General features: G+C 40.2%; 1 protein-coding gene across 3 annotated transcripts in view; it reads right to left on the bottom strand.

The window, feature by feature from the left end:
- The window catches only part of PLCB1 (phospholipase C beta 1), a 673,777-nt gene that overhangs the window by 151,585 nt on the left and 500,373 nt on the right, over positions 1–21,819 (bottom strand). For all 3 annotated transcript variants that reach the window (XM_055305255.1, XM_055305265.1, XM_055305262.1), the window contains 4 exons: positions 21,563–21,720; positions 11,942–12,024; positions 5,496–5,580; positions 3,851–4,028 (listed from right to left, as the gene is read on the bottom strand). In XM_055305255.1, coding sequence (XP_055161230.1) covers positions 3,851–4,028; positions 5,496–5,580; positions 11,942–12,024; positions 21,563–21,720 — 504 coding nt within the window. The remainder of the gene's footprint in view (positions 1–3,850; positions 4,029–5,495; positions 5,581–11,941; positions 12,025–21,562; positions 21,721–21,819) is intronic.

Below are 21,819 nucleotides of genomic sequence, written 5' to 3'. Positions count from 1 at the left end.
TCCCCACTTTTCCCTCTTTTTCTCAGCCTTGACTCTTCCATGTGATGCTTGGCCAGTGCTCAGTGACTCTGTGGCCACTTTTAGGAGGCCATAGAAGACCTCACAGTGAAGGCCGAGCACATAAGCTAGTAATGGTGGGGCTGTGGCAGCATGTCTGACTACCGTACAAAAACCTATGATTTGCCTGCAGGCTTATATGATGGATGTATTGTCATCTAAACAATGAACATATCTTAGAAAATGGCCATATCCCGTTGGGCGGGAGGATGGGATAACTGGGTGATGGGCATTAAGGAGGGCATGTGATGTGATGGGATGTGCACTGGGTGTTATATGCAACCTGTACATTATTGAACAATACATGTGAAACTAAGGATGTACTATACGTTGGCTAATTGAATTTATAATAAAAAAAACAGAAAAGTAAAAAGTAGGATAGAATGTATGAACCCTTAAAATAATTATGCATGGAAATCAACTTCAATCAGACATAATTCAGCGTCATATTTAGCCAACACACAGTCATTTCAATGGATTATTTTTCCTCTCCGAAAATTTGGTGGATGATTCTGCTAGTTTAAATATTCATTCGAGCATGAGGTATTAAACTCTTCCACAGCTCTGGGCCTCAATCAGACCCAATAACATAAGCTATGTAAAAAAGATTTTCAAGTAAAATACTAAAGAAAGCATTATTTGACTTGACTACTGCACTCTTTTCGGCACTCACGCAGGGGAATAATAACAGGACAAGCCCAATAGATGGCGATATTGGCTCAACAATGAGGCAATTTGCACTTGCAAAGACCTCCCCGCCTCAAATCTCCCGAAAATTGGCCGCCCAGTTCAATCTATATAAACAACACAGGGTCCACAGCAAGTCTTCAAAGAAGCTTATATATGTTTTCATTTGGCTGACGAAGTTCGATCAACTACTGAATGACAGCTGTGAGCAAAGTATTCATGAAATATCTTTAGAGGGAAAAGATTTTCGGGACCAACACATCTTACTATATATGGCTTGTTAATTAAAAGAAAGCACATACAACCCCTTTAGGATGCTGCTATGGTGTTGGTCAATAAGAGGAATCCATTATATTCTGGACAGAAAACATATTTATATAGAGATATGTTCTTTTAGGAGGTTGACACTTAAGTTTTTTTTTAATAATCAAATGTGTTGCTCCAAGTTTTTTTTAACTTTTTTTTCCTTTTTAATTAGAGAGGGGATTCTTCTTATCTAGCAATTTAAAAGTTTGCTTGGCAAACCATTTACACAATGCTTCATGGGACATAACAATACACCAGTCATTTCAAATACTCTATAAGGTCATTTTTTGGTTTACAGGGGAAAGAAATAATTTATCTTCCTTTAGGAGTGAGGCCCTGGTTTCTCCCTTATAAGAAGGATCTTTGAAGCATCTTAAGATCATAAAACCTTGAACTGTAAGAAAATCTACCTTGTGCTTGTGGTTTAAGACAAGTGTACTGGCTAAGGGCTGAATCCTGGAAGAGGCACCAGGCCAACAGAGGTCATGATAAGTAAATTAATTTTGAAATAAGAACTATTCTATGTTTTTCAAGTTACTTGAGTTCTCATCACCAGAGACCATCTACACACCAAATGGTAAATTAGCAGTGCTCATTATTCAAGAGCCTACCTACATATTAAAATGTCCAAAATTTTCCATTGAAATAAAGATTGCACAACAGATCATGAGGCTAGCTTAGGAAATCTACCGAATTACTAACAGATTGCTGCTCTTTTCTGTATTAAGCAATAATGTTCACTGCCTGTAAAAATCGTTATTTGTGTTATGCATCCAGTTAATAAGGGGGACAGAACTAGTAGTGGGAAGGGCATATGGGAAAACAAGTTTCTTCCTGCGAAGGAAGACTTGCTTTCCTCCCCAGATTCAAGAGGTTCAAGAATTGTGCTAGGGAGTAGGTGGCTTCATAACAATATTTGCTCCAAATTTTCAAAAAGAACATTCTTACTGAGAACAACAGTTATTTTTGAAAAAAGACTCAGAATTGTGTAATAATGTTTGAAATACACATTCAAAAACTATCCCCTCATAAAACCTTTCAAAGAATTGGATAATATCTATTGATAAAGATTTTAAACAAAACCGTAAAAGAAACTGGCCATTGAGGTGGCAAAATAGAAGAAAAGATAAATCAGTCTTGGTCAATCTTCTCTGCCCCCCCCCCCCCGGATTGCACTGGAGTTTTTATTTTAATTTTAAAAATTATTCTGAAATCTTTCAATTGATGTATGATAGTTATATAGAAAAGTATACATACTTATATATGTACAGAGTGATGAATTTTCACTGACTTAGCAGACCTTAGTAAATGTTACCCAGATCAAGAAGCAAAATAAAACAAGTGTCCAGAGGCCCCTGTGGATCTGATTCCAGCCACTTCTTCAAGGATCACCATTTCCTGACCTCTAACTGAATAGGGTAATTCTTCCTGTTTTTGTAATTTATATGAATTGAATCATACTTTTTTGTATTTGATTTCTTTTACTGAACATTATGTTTCTGAGATGTATCCATATTGCTGTGTGAAATTGTAAATTATTATTTCTGAATATTATTCCATGGTGTAAAAATACTATAACTTATTTATCTGTTGATGATGGTTGGTATCCTGTTTTTGGCTGTTATGAGTGGTGTTGTGTTGAGTAATTCTTGTGCATCTCTTTTGGTGACATTTCTGTTGGGTATATGCCTAGGAGTGGAATCCCTGGGGCAGAGGGTGTGCATATGTTCAGTTTCCGTAAATACTGCCAGTTTTCCAAAGTGATTGTTCCAATGTTAGCTAAGCTTTTTGTTGAAGAACTTCCTAGATTCAAGCTTCAAGTTTCCTCCACTTATTCACTCCTCAATCAGGAGAGCTTCCTAATGCCCTTTTCTGATTGCCAAGATTCTGATTAAAGCTAGAAGAGAAATCAGACTAAATGACAAGTAATTCAAAGGAAATGGGGTGACCACTTGGAATTCTTTTCTCATCAGCCACAAAAATCTATATCAACTTAAATCTAAAAGGAAGATTAATGATATTAAGCATCACCTAGGAGCTTTGATAGATAATTAAAATAACTTTATCTTTTTACATTTTAAAAGAGATCTATAAAATATGGATGAGTTGAATTGCCCAGAACTCTTCAGGATATCATCAATGAGAATACATTTGGTGAATTTCTTGTGCCCAGACCTGAGTTAATTTAAGGGATCACTGCCCTTGAGAAGCGTAAAATCATGTGATCACTCCAAATATTATTTGGCCAATGTGGTAGACAGAATCATGGCTCCCCTAAATGACTGTGACTTGAGAATATGTCTTATGAATATAGAAATGCCATATGAATATATGGCAAGAGGGACTTTGCAGATAGATTAAATTAAGGAACCTGAGCTGGAGATTATCCCGGGTTATCCAAATGAGTCCAAAGTTATGGTATGAGTTCCTAAAAGCAAAGGACTTCTCTTGGATGTGGTCAGAGGGTGATATGATGACAGAAGTGAGATGGGACATTGCTGGCCATAAACCAACAAATGTAGGTGGCCTCTAAAGCTGGAACAAACAAGGAATAGGATTCCCTAAAGCCTCCAGAAAGGAAAGCCACTCTGCTGACACCTAGAATTTAGCCTAGTGAGACCCAAGTGGGCCTTCCTACCTACAGAACTGGAGACCATACATTTGCATAGTTTTAGTGACTTCTCCAATACCATTTTAACGTGTGCCCAAATAGGAATGTTAAAAGCCTTTCTAACTTAAGTTAGAGCCGCAATTCTTAAACCCACACATGATAGGGAACAAGGGCCCACCACCTCCTCACCGGCTCCTGGAGATGAGGGCTCAAACATGCTGGAGGAGTCACTGTACGTGTTGGAGACTTGTTCTGAGAGCTTCTTTTTGCCACTTCCTTCTGACGACTTGTGGGATTTCTTTTTATTTTTCACCAAAATTTTGTACATTAAATCCATAGGGCTTGGAAGAGGAACTCCAGATTCCAGCTAATGGAAAAGAAGAGCACCTTCTTTAAAAATATTGCCCTGTTAGGGGCGCCTCACTGGCTCAGTCCAAAAAGTGTGCAACTCTTGATCTGTGGGTTTGAGTTTGAGACCGCATTGGGTGTAGAGATTACTTACAAATAAAATCTTAAAAAAAAATATTGCCGCTTTCTTTTGGCCTCCCTCCCCAAACCCCCAGAACAGGGTTGGACACCAAGAGCTCCTATATTATTCATTGCTACCTTCAGTACAGATCAGTAAACTGTTCTAAGTGTGTCTTTATGCTTCATGGTTCTTTATTTTTCACATGAAAGGCATATTTTAACTACCGAAATCTTCTTTTTGCACAATGAAATCTCCATGAATAAGACCATTGAAATGTACTGGGAGATTTGTTAACCCAAAGTTTCCTGAGTTTTCTGTAGACCGTAAGTCCAACTGTTTAGGTAATTTAGGATGGAGAGAAAGGCCCTGTCCTGGATTTTCAAAGGAGGGAAGCCAATTAGTGTGGCATCTGTCAGGAACGGTTGGTAAAGACGGGCAGGAACTTACAGGCAAGGATATAGGATCAACATTTCAGATGCAGTTTAAAAGGAGCAATCCCTCCCCCCGCAATCCAGAACTAGGTAACTAAGCTGCACATGTCCTTGGCATCAGCAGAAGTGGACTGGCAGCTTCACATTTCCTTGCAGCAGCCCTGAGATTCAAGCTACCCTTATTTGCAAGCCTTATTTCTTGTGTTTCAAGCTTTGCACATCTAATGAGAAAATCAATTTCCCATGAAAGAGTTGTTAGATATTGTATCAGAGAGCATGTGTGCAAGTCCCAAGATGGGTTATTTTTAGAAAGTTCAGTGAACTCCCGTATGCTGGTCCTTTTTTCTTTGTTTGCAAGGTTTCTGGGGATTGGTATGAATCCATGTAAGAATGTGTGGAGTCTAGGAAAAAGGGTTCAAGAGAGGAGAGGCGACTTTAAGATATTCCTACAGCTTTCTCTCCCAAAGCAGGGATGCTACCAGGACAACAAGAGGCCTGAGTACCAGGAAAAGGCACATGCGAGGAAGTGAGGACTGGGTGCAAGGCCAGATGGAGGTGTCATTGTGCCACCTGCACTGTCTCATTTTGCTGAACCATATCTCTCAAAGGGTGTGATGAGGTTCCTGGTTGGTGATCATAGCCCTGTCTGCCCGGAGTGTCTCTGCAGCTGACTGTGACTGTGGGAATTCTGTAGTCCTGCCAGTCACGTCTGGCAGAGGGGGAGGGAGAAGACAGAGTACGGGAAGAGGCCGAGGAAGGATGCAGGTCTTCCACCCTCAGTAGGGTACACTGCCGGTTTCCTCTGGGTCAGACTTCATTATCAACTGAATTAATCTTACTGAGAAACACAAACATGGAAAGGATGTAAGGAAGCCTCCTCCTAACTGTGGTCATTAATATGCATTCCTTGGGGGTAAACCTTGAAACTGCTTACTGGGTATTTTTCCAGTGGTTCCATGAGAAGAGCATCTCCAAAGATCAGTCGGCAATACTCCGCCATCTTGGCTTGCTGCTTTGGGCTGAGGGAAATGAGAAAAAAAGAAAGGAAACAAGGAGGCTTATTTAAAGAGTTTGGAAGGGATTACACTGTGTTGTTAATTACAGAAAGAGATTATTCCCTCATCTTACCCTTCAGGAGTAGTATTTATCATTCTAAACCCCTTGTTTATTATCCTGCCTTCCGGAAATTTGAATACCGCACGCAGGTAGGTAGACAGTGAAGGCTATTCCTAAGGCTGGCCTCCATAGACACAGATGCAGAGGACAGCACGTCATTTGCCATTCACTGGATACTTGAACGTCTCAGAATTATGGACTCAATCCCATTTGTTCAATTTCCTGATTCTAAGTCAAATGTAAGACCTTGGGGGCAGAACTCATTCATGCCTCTGTGTGAATTCTTGATTGAGATTTGCCTAACCTGCAGAAAGCTAACTGCAAAGGAGTGTTTTTAAGGAGGTGAGAGAAGAGAGCAGAGGAAGGGCAGGAGGAAGAGAGAGAGAGAGAGAGACAGAGAGACAGAAAGAGAGAAAGAAAGAGAGAGAGAATCTCAAACCATAGAAGAGCAGTCAGGCAGAAGAGAGTCTACTTGGGAGGGGATCCTGGAGGAAAGAAAAAGAAGCAGGCACATTGGGGAAAGTTGTATGCAACTGCTACATGCATAATAGGGCAGCATAGGTGGTGTCAGCCTAATCTGATCTGATAGACAAAGGCTAGAGCTGTAGGGTTGCTGACCTGAGCTCCAGGCTCTTAACCATTCTGGATCTATAAAATGAGAATAATAACTGTTCTTGGAAAAGGACAGAAGGTGCCAAGAAGATGAAGTGAGGTAATGCATGCGAAATGCCTTTGAGGCGTTCAAAGAGTGGGGCAAACGTAAGATGATCCAGGGTTACGAGACAGCATCTGCCAGCTAGACCGGACAACTTGTATACTTGGTAACACATAAATACAGTCGATACGAGGGAACATCCACATCTTTCAATACTCCTGCTTCCTTTGACCTTTTAAAAAGCAATAACATTTTTTCCTTATTCTGTAGAATGTTAAATATCATTATAAAGGTATCCAATTCCATTGGGTTTTATGGACTGTGAGTTTGATCTACAGGCTGTCAAACTTGATTTTCAATAGTTGTCTCTGCATGAGGTAATGTTAATGCATTTGAGCAGAACTGGGATTGTAGTAGAATAAGTAAATGATAAAAGACCCTTCTTTACTACAATTCAAATTGATCATAAAATGTGATTCTTATTTTCTTTCTCTCTTCTGTAACTGTTAAGACTGGATCATGGACTGTTTTTTGTTTTTTGTTTTCCCCTGGGAAGGGGTGCTCTGGGGGATTCAAATCATATTGCCATGGTCTACATGGAAAATCACTCTTTATATCCTTTTTAAAGGCATATATTTTGGGGATCACATGAGTTCTCTGAGGTTCAGAGAGGTCATTGCTTTGTTGAAACTGCAGGGAGAGGCAAAGCAGAGATTCACAGAACTTGCAAGCCCTGCATAACAACCTCCCACCTTCTCAGCTACCTTTCTTGACCTATAGAAGATTTTACTGTGTGGTTTATGCAGCCTTCAGATTATTCCTCACCAGGGTTAGGGAGAGAAGAAAACCTGCCATCCAGAGAACTGATCCTGAAAAGCATGGGGATGACTGCGTAAGGACAGCTCAATAGAAGTTGGGGAGCAAGCAGAGAAGCAGCTGATTTGGCAGAGCAGCCCTGGGCATCCTGTTCAGACTCTGTTGCTCCAAGGATAGGTAGCCCAGTGGCTCAACCAAGCCAGCTGGCTCTGTGGCTGTAGCTGAGACAAGCCCATCTGTGCCCGGCCAACACCTCCAGGCTGCACAAGAGAAACTGTCCAAACTCTCCATTTTACTTTCACAGAATGACGCTACTGAGTGTCACAGAGCTTAGCTACTCCAAGTGTGGTCTGTGGACCAGTAGCATCAACAGCACCCAGAGCTGGTCAGAAATGCAGATTTAGGGCCTCTCATGCAGGTTCTGAGTCAAGATGTCTGGACAAGTGGGGCACAGGGGTCTTCAAAGACCCTCTAGATGATTCTGAAGCATGCTCAAGTTTGAGAACTGTTGTGATAAAGTAAGTCAATAGGTGCTGAAGTCATGACATTTTTCTTGAGGTTTGGAATTTCGGAGCTCCAAGTTCCTTTGATCAGAGACCTGGAGTAAAAGAGAGTTTTACCCTAATACCCTGGTTTCAGAATTTTTAGGGGATCCATATTCATACCAGTGCAGGGATTTTGAGGCAATGTTCCAGGTGTCCCTAAGCAGGTGATAGGCTGAATCCTTTGTCCTTTGTCAGGCCGTCCCCAAACCAGGCCCTCAGAAGGATTTTGTTGGAGCAAAATCTTCCCTGATTCCACTAAAGAATCACCTGAGCTGTTAATGCTGCAGGTGGTAGGGCCTAGGGCCTGGCCCTGAATTGGGAGAGGAATCCTGGAACCTGTATTTGTAACAAGCCTACAGGTAGCTCTGATGTAGGTAGTGGACCACACTGTTTAAAGCAACATTCTGACACTTCATCCAAATTACCTGGGGTCTTAAGAAAAGGACACTTCCTAGGCAACATCAGTGTGGGGCCTGAGATTCTGCATTTCTACCCAAACTCAAAGTGGGGCTCGAATTCATGACTCGAGATCAAGAGTCACATGCTCTATCTACTGAGCCAGCCAGCTGACCCAATTCTGCATTTCTTCTAAGCTCCTAAATGATGCAGATGCTGCTGGTCCACGGATCAATCACTCTGAAGTGCAAGGATCTAAATCTGATGTTTTAAAATTTGCTTCAAAGTCAACTGAGATGAAAAGAACAAGAGGTAGTTTTCTAAGAAAAAGTGAAATGTGCTACTTGGTAATCAGGCTGCTCATATTCTCCACAAACACACACATCCATCTCACAGAGCAGAGAGTTTAGCGAATAGAGAAAGTCAGAGAAAAACAAAGAAACTTTGTGGGTTAAAATTGCAGAAATAAAAGACATTCACATTGTAGTTAGAGAGCAAGAAAAAAAATCCTGAAGCCCTTAGAGCATTCACGTCAGCTACTGTGGAGATGAGATGATAGGAAATACAAACACATTTTGAGCTTTAAGACATAGCAGGGATGTCTGAACATATTAACACACTCCTAAAATGTAAGCACCTGGCCCAATGGTCAGTTTTCTGACCGAGGATTGTGCCCCATAAAATGTCATGGTGTAAGTCCTCCACATTGAACTAAAACAACCTCCTTCTTTATAGAGGAGGAAGCTATAACCCATGGAAATTAAGGACCTTGTCTAAAATCTCATATTATCTGTGGCTGAACCAGAACTAGGGGTTACTTTGCTCAAATTCAGTGTAAAATTCTTTTAATGGAAATTCTAACTCACAAATTAGGTGGAAGAATTAGAGTTAACTAGGACTTTTTTTTTTCTTTCAAGATTTCAAAGCCTCACTTCTATACTTTCAAATCAAGTATGGGAATGCTGCTCAGGAATCTGCATTTTATGGGATTCTGATGTAGCATGTGGAGAAGGATGAGTTGTCAGCAGCTAATGGAATGGCAGATTCTCTTTGTTGTTTGTAGATAGGTCATTTCGAGTATTTGGAGAGAAAGCCAGAAAATCCAGTGGATTTCTTCCTTTCTTCCAGCATGATTTTGTTTGGGAGATGTGGCTCGAAGCAGCCTGAAGCACAGTTCTGAATCTGGCATTTTGTATATGCAGCACATGGGAGAATAAAATGCTCCACCAGAGATGGTAAATAGGTTGCAGATATCTTTTTTTTTTGGGGGGGGGGGTTGTCTCCTGGCCACTGTGTTGAGAAGGATTCTGAGATTTATTTCTAGGTTTAGTGGGAAAGAGAGCTGCAAGTGAAGAATGATGTCTGCCACCAAGTTCAGCAATGAGGTGAGGTGGCCCACATTTCAAGCACGGGGTTTTACCAGCAAAGATAAAAAACTTACAATTTTCTTTGGGTGTTTGATAGTGCCCCCCAGGAGAGGATTGAAACTGAGCAATTTTGGCATGTGAAGCTTGAAGACAATGGAAACATGAAGCAAAGAGACCCAATAGATTTCCGTATCTTGCTATTTCACTGTCATGAGCTTATCTCAATGGTTTAGGCATCCTGGGAAGGTTATTTTCCTATTTTCTTTGGTTACCTATAAATTATTAATAAACTTTTAATAGCTAAATATCTCATTTTTAAACCAGAAGGGACAGTATCATGATACTTCTTGCTTTTGTGTGCAACTCAAGATTTAGTTTTCACGCCCTGTTTTAGCTCTCTGTATGTTTGGTGTTGAAAACCACAAAAAATGTCCTGTGGTTAAGGGTCACAAGCCACATAAAAGTGAATATCTACAGACAGTTGCCTTGCGGATGCTCTGGTTGTCTTAATTCAATATTTTGAAGGCTCCAGAAGCATCTGCTTAGGGGTGGGGATAGTGTTGGTTAAATGTGTGATTTCTGAAGCCAGACCAGCCAGATGTGAATTTCAGCTGTTACCTTTTAGCTGCACAGCCTTGGGTAAGTTACTCACTCTTTTGGGGGCTCAGTTTCAACATCTGCAAAATAACGATTATCATAATAGTATTTATTCCGAGGGACACCTGGGTTTGTGATGAGGATTACATGAATTTACACCTGTAAGGCTGCTCCACACATAATATAAATGCAATAATATTAGCTGTTACTTTGTTTGCGGTGGTAGTGTTTGTTGATACCTCTCTGGTTACCTTATAGGAAAGCTCAGTGAAGCAGCTGTGACAATCAAGAATGGGGCTATGAAAAAAAAATAATAAAAAAAAAAGAATGGGGCTATGGCGTTTCATCTTCTCTAATTTATATAGAAACATTTCTTGAAGAAAATAAATGTGCGATATTTGGAGATATTTCTTGAAAAAGGACATAATACACCAACAAGTCTGAGAACTACAGTGCCTAAAAGAAAGGTGTGAAAGCACTGTTAGAGCCCAATTACAAATGGATAGGCAGAGATGAGAAAATGCTCATGTGCAAGTCAGGGTTGTCACAGCAAATGAGGTATTAAATACAGCATCTAAAGGAGGCACTCCCTTGAGTTCGAAGAGAGATAGCAATGAAACAGAATCAATTCTTTTCTCTTCAACTGCCCCTTCAGAACTGTTAGAAAAACTATCTGCCAAATGATTAAATCATTCATTGGCTGACTGTTTCCCAGCAAAACAGAACCAAGAGCTGGCAAATGTAATATGGATTTCCTAAGGGCAAACTAGAAATACAGATAATTATACAATTGGTTACTTCAAAATAAGGTGTCTCTCCATCTATACATTAACAAATGATCACATTTAAGTACTTGGAAATTCCTCAAGCTGAAATTTCCTCAGGACCAAACTGTTTCTTTAAGATTTTAGTGAATTCTTTAAAAATTAGTTAATTGAAGTATGCGTTGCAAAATTAGTTGAACAAAGGGAATCAATCAATGACCTGGGAAAGACTTTCAATACAACAAAGGGTAAAGAAAGAAACCATGAGTCACATTAGGACAGGAGATGTTGGCTTTTAGTTGAGACATCTGGCTTAGGTCATTGAAGTGGAAGAGAGGGCATCACAAATACTCTTTTTCGTGCAAAGGTGGTCAATACTACACCTTCAGACATTTATTCCATGGAGTAGAATTTTAGTTTCTTGAATTTGGATTCACTATAGAGATGATCTTTCATTTTGAAGCACTTTAAAATGAGTAACTATAGGGTAAACTCATGCCCATATTTTAGATATAAATGTGTCTTACTCTGGCATTTTCTGATAAAATGAATATAAAAGATTAAGTCAAAAGTGTCTTTTCTTTGTGTGGCTTAGCAATAAGTGCAAGCTATTCTGAAATAGAACCACATTTGCAAATATTAACAAGGGAAACCGATGGGAAGAGGAAGGAGGAAGCATTAGGTGGTCTTAGTTCTGTGTTAAGTGCAGAATACAATTTACAGCTTCCCCTCCACCAGCTCCAGCGTGTGCGTAACTGGCCATTTTCATGTGGACTATAAATTTGCATGTAATAGAAGGAGCTAATGAAGGAGGATTATAAGAGTGTCCCACTCAGTGTCCCACTGAGGCATGCGTTATTCCACAGTGTTGCAAAAAGAGGAGTCCTTAATTTAAAATCCTACCGTGGCCTGAAAATACATTCCACAAGTCCAGTGGATTATTGTAATGTTAATGCGATTTGAGCTAATGAATCCCAACATACGCAGATGAAAACATGACACTTAAGACATAGCACAACTGAGGAACACCATCAATAAATCAAATAATCTTAAATCTGATGCACAACTGTTAAACATGCACTATTTAGGAAAAAGATCTCCCATTGGATGTGTGGAATACTTACGAATCTACGTGGTTCTCAAATGAAAGCAGAATTGGAAAAGGTGACGTCTTAAATGCACACTCAGCAATTGCTTCTATCACTTCCTAGAAAATGAAAACACAGGTATATTCAATATGCCAGAATTCTAATGTGTATATATGTTTTCCCTTTGGGGTTGTACATTAACATGGTTGTCTTTTTCGTTCATAGAATTGTATGGAAAGGCCTGAAGTGGCTAGCAGGGTTTTGTGCAAGCTGCCGCACTATAAATTTTGATTTTTTTTTTTTTTAAGATTTATTTATCTTAGAGAGAGAGAGAGCATGAGTAGGGTCCAGGGCAGAAGGAAAGGGGAAGAGAGAGAGAGAGAGAGAAACAGGCTTCTCATTGAGCAAAGAACCTTGATGTGGGGCTCAATCCCAGGACCCTGAGATCATGACCTGAGCCAGAATCAGTTGGTCGCTTAATCAACTGAGCCACCCAGATGCCCTTAAATTTTCTGAATCTTGACTTAACAAAGTAGAAAGAAAGAAGACTTGTTTGGTGGAGGCAGAGGCACGATGATAAAAGACAGTGGTTCTTCAATTTGCTAATTATATATACGTATTTTTTTTAATGAAAGAAGAAATCTAATCACATTATAAAAAATTTGGACTAGAGAAGGCAAACATTTTTATCCATAAATGCACCCTTTGAACCAAACCACTGTTGGCCTTTGGTTACGTTTACTTCTAGTTTGTTTTTCATTTGTTTGTATAACTTGGTTTTCCTTTTTGTAAATACTTGTATTTTTTTTAACATTGTTATTGAGATATAACCTTACTGAGATACAATGCAACCATTTAAAGTGTACAACTGAATGGTTTTTAGTATAGTCACAGAGTTGTGCAACCATCACCCCAATCTAAATCACGGCATTTTTATCACCTCCAAAAGAAACCAGGTACCCATTAGCAGTCACTTCCTGTTTCCCCGGCCCCCTCCCATGCACCCTGCTCAAGGCAACCACTAATCTACTTTCTGTCTCCACAGATTGGCCTATCCCAAACACTTCAGATAAATGGGATCATATGATAAGTTGTCTTTAATGGCCTGGCACCTTTTCTGTAGCGTGCTTTCGAGGTTCATCCATGTTGTAACATGTGTTAGTACTTCATTCTTTGATCTGTGTTTTTAAAGAAAAATTTTATACAGCTTTATTAGCTGTATAAAATTCTAGGGAGCAGTAGTATTATAATTGATTTAAACATACCCAACTGTTGGACAGACATATTTAAGGAGCTATCGTTCAGATAGTTCCACAAAGAACATCTCTCTTTTTTTCTAGTATTTTGAATCACTTTCCAGGAATGAATTCTCAGAAGGAAATTATTGAAGTAAAGAATATGAATACTTTTATAATCTCCCGCATTTCTCCAAATTAATTTTCATCTTTGATCTCCTAGAGTAATGTATGAAGGACCAGATTGCAATGCCTATCCAACCACTTTTGGGCACCAGGTTTTCAATATGTTTTTCTTATTAAATTGGTATACTCATTCGTTTGTTTTTTCAGTTCCATTTATTCTTTCCATAGTCTCCTTTCAAGTAGAAATTTCCACTCTCGTTCCTTATGCCTGAGACTTTTCCACTATCTTCTCTACCTTCCTTAAACAATGCATAGCTTTCTTTATATCCATGTGAGAAAGCTATTTCCCTGGCCCCAGAGTATAAATAAGGCTTTCTAATTCTGTACTACATTTGCATATATCCTCTGAGAAGGATTTGCCTGCATGGAGCAAAAGAATCACTCTCAGTGTTTCTTAGAAGTGAATTCACAGATTGCCTTTCATACATTATCAGTTTAACTTTTATGATAGTTGATGCCATCAAAAATAAGTGCACTATAAATAGCAAGCAACACCAAGACTTTAAATTCTTGATTTATTTGAGGACAAGCTGCAGATTCAAGCAGGCTTGCGTTTGAATTGTAACTTCTTAGCTTTACAAACTGTGTGACCTTGGGAGAAATCACTTAATGCCTCTGTGCATTGGCTTGCTGATAAGTAAAGTGAGGGAGATAAGCCTCATTCCACAAGCCTGTTGTAAGGACCTAGGGAGAAAAAGTAAAGGACTCATCTCATGATGAGCCAATATTCTTAAATCAGCTCAGGTTCCTTACCATGCTGGTGCCCCCCTCCTCACTCAGGTTAAACCTTCCCTTTTAGACTCTTACTGATAACAAACAGTTATCAGAGCTACCATGGTTAGAGATACCACTAAATGGGCATTTATTATGGTCTGGACATGTATTTTAACTCATGCTGTACACATTCTCTAAGGAAAACATTATTCACTATTTTACAGATTATAAAATGGAGGCTCTGAGATAACCAATTTGCCCTAGGTCACAAAGAGGATAATCCAAGAAACCCCAGGGAAGTTTACCTGACTCTAGAGTTTATGCTCTTAACCACTGCAGTAACTCTCATGCAGCTAATGGCCTTAACCACTAAAGAGCAAAGCCCTCAAAATAACTGCAAATAGGTGATCATAAAGAAAATAGGTGTTAATTGTGAATCAGAAAGAGCTAGATTTTTTTTATTTCATAAATTTGTCTCTATTGTATCAGTTAAATGCAAAACATATTAGAGACATTCTTGACTTCTCTTTCTCTCCTATCTTTTGATAGTCAGCAATCTAGTCCAAAATTTATCCAAAATATAACCATATCTCAGCATGTCTACCTCTATCATCCTGACCCAAAAACCTCTGCAATGACTGCTTTTGTAGATTTCAACATCGTTCCATATTCCTTCCTGTGAGATCTGTTGACAACAGACATGGTCATGTCCTTCGTTTTAGCCAGTAAAATGTGTGCAAAATTGACATACTGAACACAGAGACTTTAAGAGCCACCATGTGATCCTGCCATTTCTCTTCCTCCTCTGCCATGAGCCCAGTGGTATCACAGTTTGGGCTGTTCTTTCCATATGGATTATAGACAGTATCAATCAGCAACAGCCAACATCAAACCTGAATGAGAAATAAGCCTTTGTGCCTCCAAACCACTGAGATTCTGTGGGGGCAGGGACGAGAAGGAGGGGTCTGTTATGCAGCAAAACCTAGCAGAGGCTTTTACCTACCACAGTCAGAGTGATTGCTCTTAAACTTGAATCAGATGATTTCACTCCTTTGGAGTAGACCTTTTCCTGGCCTTCCATTTCACAGAATGAAATCCAAATTCTTTATTAGATCTGGTACCTGCTATCTCTCTAAATTTGTCACCTTTTCCTTTCCCATTGCTCACCCAGTATAGTCTATTGATCTTTTCTTACTTTTCCTCAAATTCACCAAGCATGATTTCATTTCTGTTCCTGTCTTTCATTTCTTTGTTCATCTTTTTACTTCTGTTAGCAATACTCTTAACTGAATGCAAGACTCACTGCCTTAATTTTGGGGGTGGTGATCTCTGCTCACATGTCATTTTACCCAAGTCTTTTTCTCACCACCCTGCTGCAAATAGCACACCTTAGCCCACTTTTCCTTCAATATTTACTTATGTTGCCTTAAAGGCATGTGCTGTATTATTTGTTTATTTTGGTGTCTCTCTCCCCACTAGACTATATGCTTCTTGGGGATAAGCACTCCGTTTTCTCCAGGACTGTGCCCCTAGAATCTAGGAAGTGGTAAGGTATATTCTAGACACTCAACTAAATATCTTCAAATAAATGAATGAACTCTCAACATTCTTAACAGAAGAGAAACATCATTTATCTAGTTGTATTCCAATTTAGTCCTCTATTGACTATTTCAGAGGTCAGCACACATTCCATAAAGGGCCAGAGAGTAAGTATTTTAGGCTTTGCTGGCCACATGGTTTTTATGGCAATTATTCAACTTTGCCTTTGTAAATCCAAAGAAGCCACAGATAATATGTAAACATGTGGATGTGCCTACATTCCAACTAAACTTAGTTTGTAAAACAGGTGGCAGGCTGAATGTGGCCTGTCAGTTAACCCCTGGGCTAGTTTGATTAGTGGCTTAAGCAAAGCTTAAAACTCTGACTTTAACCACAGGCAAATGTTATTTTGTAGTAGAGAAGTTTGACTATTGATTCCACACTCAGTAGTCCAATGAACCTGAACAATTTCATGGCCAAAACTTCCACTTAAGGTTGAGTGTTGCATTAGAGAAAGAAATCTTTCAAACATAAAAGTAAGTAAAAGTATAATTAGCCTTTGATGACTTTTCAGAGGATGATTAGGGTCTTTGACTCTTTAAGAATTGCTGCAGCTGCCTTTATTAAAAAAGACTGGCTGTAGACTTGCCCCAGGGAGAGTTAGGCCTGAAAGTAAGCAAGAAATCTACCCCTTTTCCCTTCTGGGGAAGGGCTCTGGCTAAAGGGCTCTCTCTCTTTATCTTTGGCAAAAAGAATGGGATTGTTTTCCTGAGCGGGCTCTCAGAGTTGTAGGGTGTTTGTACTTTCCCCCAGCTTCCTAACTCCCTGTGTCTGGTTCTATCTTCCCACAGCTGAGGTGATGTTGCAGCCTGAATAGCAGCAGCTCGGCTCTGGGATCCCTGGGCCTTTCTGTCTGTGTCTCGTACTTCTGCTCTTTTCCTGTCTCTGGCATTCTGGTCGTCTGTACTTGACAAAAGACACCCTTCTCAGCTCCCACTGGGCCTCTAACCAAGGCTGGACTGTGTTTAGTTTGGGCTTCGGGTTTTTTCCTAGCAGTGGATACCAGGGGTGATGTGTGGAGGGCATCTACATTACAGCCTCTAGCAGGGCAACCTTACAATGGACTTAATTCAACCCCCTTCCCTTCTCATCCTGACTTCATAAAAATTCTTTGCATATGTAATACCATAACCATTATGTTTACAAAAATAAAGTGAAAGTGTGACTTTAATATTTTCAATTATAATATCAATACCTAGCATTTGCACAGCACTCACTGTGTGCCAAATCTTGTTCTAAGCAATGTCTGTATATTAAGTAGGGTCACTGAATGCTTACAACAACCCTAAAAAGTAAGAATCATTTTCATTTCCATTTTGCTCATAAGATAGTGGCTAGGTCAGCTAAGGGAGCTTCTTCAAGCTCTTGCAGCCTGTCCTTGGGAGAGCTGGCATTGAAACCCTGGAATAAGCTCCACAAATGCATTCTTAACATCTACAGTCTCTTTTCCTCCCAGCCTCTCCCCCTTCCACTGTCCGTCTGTCCTCACCTCCACCATAATTTTAGCCACTGGCATAGGAAACGTTTTTGAACCTAAAAAGTCAAAGAGTACCTACTAGATTTCATCTAATAACTGTAGTTGGAAGCACATGAAAAATTCATAAATTCTTCTATAGAAATTCCATTTTTTAATGGCATTAGAATACTTTGCATGTTGTGCATGATCACCGAGGAGGAGAAAACCTGTTACGGGCTTTAAGTTTTGTTCTTACATCTGAGCTATCATTAGTGAACATTAGTGGGCATTGGATTGAAAGTACCTTACTACTCAATTGCTCCTTATTAAGCCAAAACTGTTTCTCAGGGACTTCTAACACTGGACTCAATAATCTATAAACCATATGGCTCAATTACTAACCTCCAGTGGGAAAAACTGCCCTTGAAATCCTTTATCCCTGACAGACAACAGCAGGATGTATTTGGATATCCATTTTATGTGAACATTTATGTAGCTGTTAAATTGCACCCTAAATTATTATTTTTCTCAGAGCTTTATTTTCAGAAATGCTCGATTTAACCATATCCTCAAATTTAATATATTTTCATCATCTGTTTTATCACATTACCACTTTGCCATCTTATACAATTGCTGGAAACTAAGGAACTGCCCGAGGGGAGAAAAAGGAGCAGTTTGGGCATGGTGTGGGGTGGGGGTGGTGGTATCCAGCATGGGGAGGAAGAAGACTGAGTGGGAACAGGGAGAATGAAGACCAAGTGGCGAATTACTATGTCATGACCATCAGAAAGGCTAAGGCAATGAGGCAAAGAAACAGAACAGCAGATGTATGAGATAAATAATAAATAAATCCAGAATGCAAAATAAAAAGTCCTCCATAAAGATGCTGAATTACAGCATGTCCCCTTGCCCAGAACATAACCTTTTATTTTCACCCATATAATAAATAGGCAGTGAATGCCAATAGGAACTCTCGCTTTTGGGGATATGTCGCACAGAAGATTTTCAGATTACATAGATTGAAAGCAGATAAACAGTGGGACATAAAAATGATGAACTTTTGTAATCAGTTTATTTTGCTACTGCAGTATGTGCTGTGCCTACAGAATACAGCCTAATTGCACCATGAAGGTCAGGTCCAAATATATGAGATAGCCAAAACTGGTAAATGTTTGGAGAATCTTTTTACTACCCACCAATATGTCATACGTGTAATCCGACACAAGAAAATGGAGAAAGACAAAATTCATTTATCTCAAGGACAGAGGCAAGGAAGACTAAAATTAAAAGCTAGGCTGAAATTTCTCTCTTTGCTTTGGGACAGGAAGTTATTAAAAACACACACACATTTGTTGAGCACCTACTATATGACAGATTCTTTACGAAGCACTTGGGATAAATCTGGGAAGGAAACAAAGATCTCTATCTTTGTGATCCTTCCGTGCTAGAGTAGAAGGAGACAGATAAGAAACAAGAAACATGATAAGTAAATTAAGCAGAGTGGCAGGAGGTGATAAAGGGCCACTTGATAAATAGAAAAAATAAAGTGGTGCTGGGGAGTATATCAGGAGTATGGAGGTGGACGTGATGGCTCATTACACTACTAAATAAAGTGGTCCCAGTAGGCCTCATTGAGAAGGTGGCATTTGGGAAAGACTTCAAGGAGGTAAGAGGAGAGCCATACAGATACCTGGGGGGAGAATATTCCAGGCACAGACTTGCAACCTGTGCAAAGGTCACGAAGTGGGACCTGGCTGGCATGGTCAAGGAATAACAGAGTCCAGTGGAGTTATAGCCAAGTGAGTGAGAGGGAAAGAGGTAATGGGGGTGGATCACACAGGATCTTGTCCCCCATTTTTCTTCTTACACTTTCTTCCAAAATCACATACACAGCAGTTTCTGGAAAAGCAGACTCTGCTGATAACCACGCAGAACAAACTGGGGCTGTGGTGAGGAAAGGAAGGGGTCTAAGTGCAAAATGTAAAGAGACACTCATCCTTGGGTGCCAACTTTGCATGTACATGACACCGAGAGCAAATGCCTCCTTAAATTTTGCATGTGAGGTCCCTCATCCCAGTTCTAGTCTTGATGCAGAGAATCCCTGCTCCCTATATTTGTCCACAAAACAGGTTGGCATTTCTACTAACCACAGCCATCCTATCCTACCACCACCATCACCCACCCACATCTTTGCAAGAATAATAAGCCATTCTGCAAATGCACATTAGCAGAAAGCATGGTTGGACAAACCAACTGCTGGGGAGAGGAGTCTCTTGCTCCATTTGGCCACCCCCACCCCCAACTGGTAGGCAGAGAGAGGAGGCAGTATTCTGGGCTAGATTGAGTCTTCAAGTTTCTACATGTGTCAGCGAAAGTGCAGATGTGGTGAAGTTATGCTTCTCAAGCTCAGGAAGAGATGTCCAATCAGTCTGTGACTCTGGGATCAGAGATGAGACTGAAGAACTGCTTGTATAGACAAGTACATGAGAAGAGTCACTCTAAGCCAACTTGGTGGCTGAGATCAAGAAGCCAATGCTCCATGCAAAATAAATACACCTAGAATGTGCTTGGTGTTTATTTCTCCACTGCCCTCCTTTGAGTTCCAAGAACTCAAAGAACCCGAGGATTATACGTTTTTAAAAATCTCTAATTGTTCCCCATATGGACTCTGAGGAGATATGAGCAGGAGTGGAAGGGCCCTCCTGGTACTGGGTCAATTCACAAGGCCTTCAGTCCCTTAGTGCAGTAATGGCTCCATCAGGGTGTGTTGTCTGCCTTCTCAGGATTATCTCCATCTATCAACAGCCAGATGAGCCCAAATTGCACTTACTCCACCCAGAGTCATCTGTGCTACTTTTTCTTAAAAAGCCCAATGAGACTGGGGTTGATATCTCAGAGACCTGACAAAGGACAATGGCAGGAGCTGGGAGAATGAAGGGCCATGGAAATGAAACAAGAACCCATTGATTTTTCCATTAAAGAAAACCAAAAGAACTCGAGTGCTCCCTTTCAGGAGCAGTTATAAATTAAAAGATTTGATCAGAATTAAGGACACCTTCATATTAAACTTTGTTGTAAAATTTAGTGAAGGGTGCTTTGTGCCTCTAATTATTGTACTGTAGCCTAAATTGAAGAAATCATGAAAAATCAAATTCCCTAGATGCAACATAGTGAATATACTTTAAGGTGCTAATGATATCAATTTTGAACGCATTTTTATTTCTGTCAAATATGATATCTTTGATAAGGAAATCCATTTATCCTCATTGAAATCTGGCTGTCCCTTGACAATCTTGCTTCTCTTTTGCTGCTCTCTCCAGTGATAGCTGTTTATTTTCTCACATCCCAGGTGCCCCGGGGCCAAAAACTGGAGAATGGGGTTTTTTTTTTTGCTCTCAATGCTACTTTGGAGTTCCTAGTTCTCATAAGGCTGTCCAACCAGCTTTTACCACTTCTTCTCTTGTGCCATTTACTGAGCTCCTCCTCATTCAGGAAAGACTAGCAAATGCCTCACTGTCTTCTTCATCTAAAACTCTGTCACCAATCCTGGTGACATTAACATATAATTCATCCAACATTCTGGTCTCTCAGCACTCTTACTGCCCCATTTTCAATGGCCTTGTCCCCGACTCTATTTTAGCTATCTGCATACTTGGGCTGTTTTCTTGGTTGCCTAGGGCAAGAGTTAGTGACCCAGAGCCAGTTCTATCCTGAGACCCAGGTAACACAGTTAATGGGGCTTATACCTTGGGATTTGTGCTCTAGAGGTTATCCTCTGGCCCCTGTTTTCTGGTTCACTTCAGAGGTGCCTAAGTCAGTAAAAAACACATTTCCCCTACAGCCCATATATCCTCTTCCTAGATTGTTCTCTGGGTTCCTAGAATCCTAGATTCCCCCCCACTCAAATGACTCCGAGCTCCTGGAGATGGCTGTTTGAGGGCAGGTAAACATAACTTGGATATTTGGGCTTCTGTCTCCAGATGCATGAACGTTAGGCCCTTGATGATGTAGAATGGATCCTTGTGTGAAAACACAAGGGAGATGACCAACCATACTCTCATTCCTAGCTAATAAGAATGGTTGAAGCTCCTTATCAACTGCAGTGTTACTCTTGCTTCCTAGATAGGATTTATTAAGATACCCAGTCACAGAATTATTTCTGCTTATTGACAGTACCCAATCTATAGCAAAACCTTACTTTCTTGAACCCTTACCCAAATCACCTAATAAAAACCCAAATCCTTTAAGTCCTCTCTAAGGCACTTTTACTAAGATACCACGGTTCCCCATGCCAGGATGCTCATTACTCACAAATACAGTACTAAATTTTATCCTCTGAAATTGCACAGATGATTAATAGCCTGTGGACTTAATTGTAACCAGTGGGACTTTCTACCTCAGGAGGCTTTACCCAAATGGGTTCAGGTCTCCCTAGTTACTTCTGTTAGCAATACTCATTCACTCTACCTTGAAGGATATTTCGGTTGTCATGGTGAACCCATGGGTGATGACTGGTTCCTCTTCAGCAGTTCGACCCTTCCAGCAGTCCAACTCTACACAGCGACAACCAGACAGGAGCACTTGGCGATACATCTCAACAGAGGAGTTTCCAGCCAACTGGCCAGCTGTAAAACACCAAAATGATCCCTAGAATCTTACAAAGACATTGATGGCTTCTTATCTTAGCAAATCTTCTCGACAATGGGAAGACAAATAGTTCAAAA

The sequence above is a fragment of the Nyctereutes procyonoides genome, unplaced genomic scaffold (genome assembly GCF_905146905.1).
Source record: "Nyctereutes procyonoides isolate TBG_1078 unplaced genomic scaffold, NYPRO_anot_genome, whole genome shotgun sequence".
Lineage (NCBI taxonomy): Eukaryota > Metazoa > Chordata > Mammalia > Carnivora > Canidae > Nyctereutes > Nyctereutes procyonoides.
This window is presented reverse-complemented; position numbering and strand designations above follow the sequence as displayed.